At 43.0% G+C, this 6897-nt stretch overlaps 1 protein-coding gene across 1 annotated transcript; it reads left to right on the forward strand.

The window, feature by feature from the left end:
* Nucleotides 1–3431: 3431 nt before the first annotated feature.
* Nucleotides 3432–4554, forward strand: LOC105861235 (translationally-controlled tumor protein-like). The gene has a single exon (XM_075999811.1). The coding sequence runs from the start codon at nucleotides 3492–3494 to the stop codon at nucleotides 4008–4010; it is 519 nt and encodes a 172-aa protein (XP_075855926.1). The 5' UTR covers nucleotides 3432–3491; the 3' UTR covers nucleotides 4011–4554.
* The last annotated feature ends 2343 nt before the right edge of the window (nucleotides 4555–6897 follow it).

Raw genomic sequence — 6897 nt, forward strand, 5'->3', positions numbered from 1 at the left:
GAAGCAGAGGGAGGCTTTTGCAATCACCAGGGGGGATGGATTTGGGAACCAAGAACTGAGAAGTGAGAAGGCCTCAAGAGGAAAGGAGAGAGTGAGAGCCTTCTTCGCCCTAGGGATACCATCAGGGAAAGGGTCCTAGTTTTCTTGCTGCCAAAAATGCAGTGTCCTTCTTTGATCCCCTAGTTCCTGACAAGGACCCCCAAAATCAGCTCTTGCCTCTCCCCTCTACTGAGACAAATTTGCAAACTCCCACATCTCTGTGGAAACGGCAGAGAGCAGGAGAGAAGAAAAAGGGAGAAAAATCCACCCACATGCCAACAAACTGGAAAAAAAATAACCCAGGCCTTGTCTCACTCAGCTGTTGGCTTGCTGCTCCCTCCTACTGTGATGGCTGCTCCTGCCTCCTGGACAGGGACCTGGCTCTGTTCAGTTCCCCTTTCCCATCAGGAGCTGGCTTTTATCAATGCCTCTTGCCGTGACCCCCATCCCAGGAAGGGTCGTGAAGTCAGGGGCAGGAAAGTTGGAAGGAAGGACTGGAGAGCCACCAAAGGCTCATGGCTGACCACAGACTCCCATTACTGTCTCCCAAACCATGTAGGGTACCCTCCTCCCCATCCCAGGGAAATAAGTCAAGGAGATGGGGCACTGCCCACAAGCTGGCCCCACCAGGCCATTTCTGCCTCAGAGGCTGTCCCCTGCCTCTTCTCTACTCCCTGCTCCCAGCCCTCTCCACTCTGCTGCCTCTCTCTACCATTTTCAAAGTCTGTTTTCAGCCTAATTCTCTATTTCTATCTTTTTGTGCCCTTGTCTTTCTTCGTTTTCTGCTCCAGTTCTGGGCACCATATTTCAAAAAACAAAACAAAATGGAGTGCGTTGGTAGGAAAGGAGGGATCTGGAAATCATCACTATTAGGAACCATTGAAAAAAATGGAGATGTTTTGCCTATAGGAAGGAGGATGTGGACTTAGAGCAGCATGGAAGGATATAACCTCAAGGAGCTTTTTGGATAACCTTGTTCTACAGATGAAGTGACTGAGGCTGAGAGGAAAGAAGACCTGGGGCTCTCATACAGAAGAGGGGACAGCTTTGTTCTGTGGGCTTCTGGGAAACAGAAAGACCCACTAAGTAGTAAGTGCAAGACACAAGAAAGGAGATTTAGATGACAATTTGGCTTCTTCCTTCTAAATCCTTATTCCTGTTAATTCCTTTGTCTTACTGCGCAATCTCCAGTTCATTGCCAAACAAAAGGGATGATAATGAGCATCCTTGTCTTGTTAATTTAAAGGGAAAGATGTCAATATTTCACCATTATATATGGTGTTCACTGTAGGATTTTGGAGGACACTTTTTATCAGGTTAAGCTTCCTCTTATTCCTAGTACGCTAAGAACTTTTTTTGTCAAGAGTAGGGATTAAGCTTTATCAAATGCTTCCTCAGCATCTTTTCTAATGATCGTACAGTTTTTTTCTTCCAATCTATTTATATGGTTAAATTCAGCATTTAGATCAAAAGAAAGGTGAAATTTCTAACATACAAAATTATCCAAAGAGGCACTGGCCACAACAAGGACCAAAGCAGTCAGCTCCAAGTCACTGGAAAATGTTCAAGCAGAAGTACAGCCATTCAATAAATATTTAGGTGCCAGGCACTGTTCTAGGTGCTGGCTACTTAGGGATGAAGAGCATCCCTGCTCTCCTAGAGCTCACATTTTAGAGAATTCTCTATTTCTATCTTCTATCCTAATTCTCTATTTCTATCTTTTTGTGCCCTTGTCTTTCTTCATTTTCTGCTCTTTCTTCATTTCTGCTAAAATAAAAGGATGACAGACAGAACCACCAAACAAATATATGAATAATATCATGTAGCTGGCTCCCTGAACAAATTTCAGAAACCCCTATATGGTTTTTTATAATCCTCTCCCTTAACTAACAACTTGACCTTTTGAGTTGTTTCCTAGAAATGGCTTTTCTGCAAGACAAAGGAGCTGAGATTCTGAAGGCCCCTGGCAGACTTCCTGACACCAAGATTCACCATCCCCCACAACCTGCCCCCAATGCACATAGCCCCTTGTGAGATACACCATGTGACCCCTCCTTTAAAAGCCCATGATCTCCCTAATTGGAGAGATGAATTTGAGGTAGCTTGTCCCCTTCTCCTGACAAGATGTCTGTCAATTAAAAAATTCTTTCTTCCTTGGCAATCCTCAATAATTGGATCTTTGTCTCAATAACTGGGTCTCTGAGTGACGAGAAACTGGACCTAGGCCAAAACCCCCTTGTGGTTTCGACAACAACTATATTTCAAAAAGTTAAAAGTGGCAAGGAATGGTGGCTCACACCCGTAATCCTAGCACTTTGGAAGGCTGAGGCAGAAGGATTGAGGCCAAGAGTTTGAGACCAGCTTGAGCACCATAGCGAGACCCCATCTCTATAAAAAGTAGAAAAATTAGCTGGGCATTGTGGTACACACCTGTAGCTCCAGCTACTTGGGAGGCTGAGGCAGGAGGATTGCTTGAGCCCAGGAGTTGGAGGTTGCAGTGAACTATGATGATGCCACTGCACTCTAGCCCAGAAAACAGAGCCAGACTCTGTCTCCAAAAAAAAATAAATAAATAAAAAATTAAAAAAAAAGTGTTATTAAAATAAAAAATACAGTACAAAGGTAATGTGATATGGCGGGGATGGGGAGCAAGATTAAATAGATTAGTCAGGGAAGGACCCTCCATAGAGGTGAGAGTTAAGGTGACTTGGAATGACAAGAAAAAGCCATTTCATGAGGATCCAGAGGCATGGCATTACAGGCAGAGTGAAACACAAGAACAAGAGCCCAAGTGATGGGCCAGGCGCCTGGCTCACAACCTGTAATCCTAGTACTCTGGAAGGCCCAGGCAGGAGGATCACTTGAGCTCAGGAGTTTGACACCAGCCTGAGCAACAGCAAGACCCTGTCTCTACTAAAAATAGAGAAATTAGCCAGGTGTGATGGTGTGCTCCTGTAGTACCAGCTACTCAGGAGGCTGAGGCAGGAGGATCCTTTGAGCCCAGGAGGTAGAGGTTACTGTGAGCTAGGCTGATGCTGCAGCACTCTAATCTGGGCAACAAAGCGAGACTCTTGTCTAAAAAAAAAAAAAAGAAAGAAAGAAAGCCCTAGGGATCAGCATGGTATATTCAAAGGACTCCAGAAAGAAGTCCAACTGGAGAGAGTAAGAGGGAAGACAGGCACTAGATGACGTAGGAAAGAAGTTTTGGAGCAAGACTGTGTAGGGCTATGGTGGCCATGGAAGGTGTCTAGATTTTGTTTCAGATTCAGTGGGTTTTGAGTTGGGAGTGACATGATTTGAATTTTGTATTTTAAAGCTTACTCTGGCTTTTCCTCCCGCTCCCCCCTCCACCCGCGCTGCTCTGGCTCCACAGCGCTCGCTCGGAGCGGCTCGCTCAGAGCTGCCGGCTCCTGCCAAGCCAGGGCCGCAGTCGTCTCCCTTCAGCCGCCATCATGATTATCTACCGGGACCTCATCAGCCATGAAGAGATGTTCTCCGACATTTACAAGATCCAAGATATCGCAGATGGCCTGTGCCTGGAGGTGGAGGGGAAGATGGTCAGTAGGACAGAGGGTAACATTGATGACTCGCTCATTGGTGGAAATGCTTCTGCTGAAGGCCCTGAGGGCGAAGGTACTGAAAGCACAGTAATCACTGGTGTTGATATCGTCATGAACCATCATTTGCAAGAAACCAGCTTCACAAAAGAAGCCTACAAGAAGTACATCAAAGATTACATGAAGTCAATCAAAGGCAAACTTGAAGAACAGAGACCAGAAAGAGTAAAACCGTTTATGACAGGGGCTTCAGAACAAATCAAACAAATCCTTGCTAATTTCAAAAACTACCAGTTCTTTATTGGTGAAAACATGAATCCAGATGGCATGGTTGCTCTACTGGACTACTGTGAGGACAGTGTGACCCCATATATGATTTTCTTTAAGGATGGTTTAGAAATGGAAAAATGTTAACAAATTTGGCAATTATTTTGGATCTATCACCTGTCATCATAACTGGCTGCTACTTGTCACCCACACAACACCAGGACTTAAGACAAATGGGACTGATGTCATCTTGAGCTCTCCATTTATTTTCACCGTGATTTATCTGGAGTGGAGGCATTGTTTTTAAGGAAAAAACATTGTCATGTAGGTTGTCTAAAAATAAAATGCATTTAAACTCATTTTGAGAGAATGCCTTTTAGTTTAATACATGTTTAAACTAAATCCATCCTATAGTGTTCCTGGAGAAGCTAGAGCCTGGTTGTAGGCCACTACTAGAAAGCATAAGACTGTCATCAGATAAACTCTACAGTGGAAACTACTTCTGGGACTGGAATATAAAAAGGAATCAAAAGTTTTAATTCTGAGTTGCAATAAAGGGAAAGACCATGCTCATAGTGCCAACACTTGAAGTGGAGCCTTAACACATCTCATCACCTCCAATGGAAGTAGTAACTCTGGAAGAGATTACCAAGAGAATAAAAAGAGACTAATTCAGTTGGAAAAAAAAAAAGCTTACTCTGTCTGATGTGTGGAGAATGGGTTAAAGTGGGGGAAAAATCAGAAATATTAAGGCCAACTAAGAGGTTAGTTATGAGACCAGATGGTCTAGGCAAGATACCATTATAGCTTGGGCTAGGACAGTAATGGTGGAGAAAGATATGTGGACAGACTTGGAATATATTTTTACCTAGCACTTTGGGAGGCTGAGTTGGGAGGATCACTTGAGGCCAGGAGTTTGAGAAAAGCCTGAGCAAGAGTGAGACCTCGTCTCTACAAAAAAATAGAAAAATTAGCTGGGCATGGTGGCACATACCTGTAGTCCCAGCTACTTGGGAGGCTGAGGCAGGAGGATTGCTTGAGCCCAGGAGTTGGAGGTTGCAATGAGCTATGATCACGTTAGCCTGGGTGCACTCTAGCCTGGGTGACAAAGCAAGATCCTGTCTCAAAAAAAAAAAAAAAAAAAAAAAAGAGAAAAAAAGAAATCAGTAACAGAAAGATGGCTGGGAAATTTCCAAATATTTGGAAATTAATCAACACATTTCCAAAAACACATAGGTCAAAGAAGAAGTCTCAAGAGAAATTTTTAAATATTTCAAATTAGGCCAGGTGTGGTGGCTCATGCCTGTAGTCCCAGCTACTCGTGAGACTGAGGCAGGAGGATCATTTGAGCCCAAGAGTTTGAGCTAGGCTGATGCCACGGCACTCACTCTAGCCTGGGCAACAAAGCCAGACTCTGTCTCAAAAAATAAAATAAAATAAAATAAAATGAAAATAAAAACACAATTTATCAAAATTGTGGGATTATAGAAAATCCCAAACAATCTATACATTTAGAAAAAACTACACCTGAATACCTCAAAGAAGTAAAAGTAGAACTACCATTTGATCCAGCAATCCCACTAGTGGGTATCTACCCAAAAGAAAAAAAGACATTCTATAAAAAAGACAGCTGCACTAGAATGTTTATAGCAGCACAATTCACAATTGCAAAGATGTGGAAACAACCCAAGTGCCCATCAATACATGAGTGGATTAACAAAATGTATATGGTATATGTATACCATGGAGTTCTATTCAGCTATAAAAAAAATGATGAACTACCTATTGTATTATCCTGGATGGGGTTGGAGACCATTCTTCTAAGTGAAGTACGACAAGAATGGAAAAACAAACACCACATGTACTCATCATTAAATTGGTACTAATTGATAGACACTAACATGGACATATGAGAAGTAACATTCATAGGGTGTTGGGCAGGTGGGAAGGGGGAGGACAGGATGGGTAAATCCACACCAAACAGATGTGGTGCCTGCTTTCTGGGCAATGGGCATGCTTGTCGGGTGGTGCAAAGGCAATTTATGTAACCGAAGCTTTTATACCCCCGTAATACTCTGAAATAAAAAATTAAAAACAACCCACTCTTGGAACTAATGAAAGTATAGCAAGGCCACAGGGTACAAGATCAATACACAAAAATCAATTGCTTTCCTACAGATGAGCAATGGACAATTAGATTTGAATTTTTTTTTTTTTTTTTTTTTTTTGAGACAGAGTCTCACTCTGTTGCCCAGGCTAGAGTGAGTGCCGTGGCGTGTCAGCCTAGCTCACAGCAACCTCAAACTCCTGGGCTCAAGCCATCCTTCTGCCTCAGCCTCCCAAGTAGCTGGGACTACAGGCATGCTCCACCATGCCTGGATAATTTTTTCTGTATATTTTTAGTTGGCCAATTAATTTCTTTCTATTTTTAGTAGAGACAGGGTCTTGCTCTTGCTCAGGCTGGTTTCGAGTTCCTGACCTTGAGTGATCGCCCACCTCGGCCTCCCAGAGTGCTAAGATTCCAGGTGCTAGCCACCATGCCCAGCCTAGATTTGAAATTTTTAAGAAGCAATTCCATTTTCAGTAGTAGCAAACCAATAAAATAATTTAGAAATAAATATAACAAAATATGGACCAGGCATGGCGGCTCATGCCTGTAATCCTAGCACTCTGGGAGGCTGAGGCAGGAGGATCATTTGAGCTCAGGAGTTCGAGACCAGCCTAAGCAAGAGCGAGACCCCATCTCTACTAAAAAATAGAAAGAAATTAGCTGGACAACTAATATATATATATGTATATATATAAATTAGCCGGACATGGTGGCGCATGCCTGTAGTCCCAGCTACTCAGAATGCTGAGGCAGGAGGATTGCTTGAGCCCAGGAGTTGGAGGTTGCTGTGAGCTAGGCTGATGCCATGGCACTCTAGCCTGAGCAACACAGTGAGACTCTGTCTCTCTCTTTCTCTCTCTCTCTCTCTCTCTCTCTCTCTCTCTATATATATATATATATATATATATATATATATATGTAAGA

This window comes from Microcebus murinus, unplaced genomic scaffold (genome assembly GCF_040939455.1).
Source record: "Microcebus murinus isolate Inina unplaced genomic scaffold, M.murinus_Inina_mat1.0 scaf008_hap2_Mmur4.0, whole genome shotgun sequence".
NCBI classification, from domain to species: domain Eukaryota; kingdom Metazoa; phylum Chordata; class Mammalia; order Primates; family Cheirogaleidae; genus Microcebus; species Microcebus murinus.

Excerpts from the sequence above, each read along its gene's own strand:
- LOC105861235 (XM_075999811.1), top strand. The coding sequence starts at position 3,492 with ATGATTATCTACCGGGACCTCATCAGCCATGAAGAGATGTTCTCCGAC.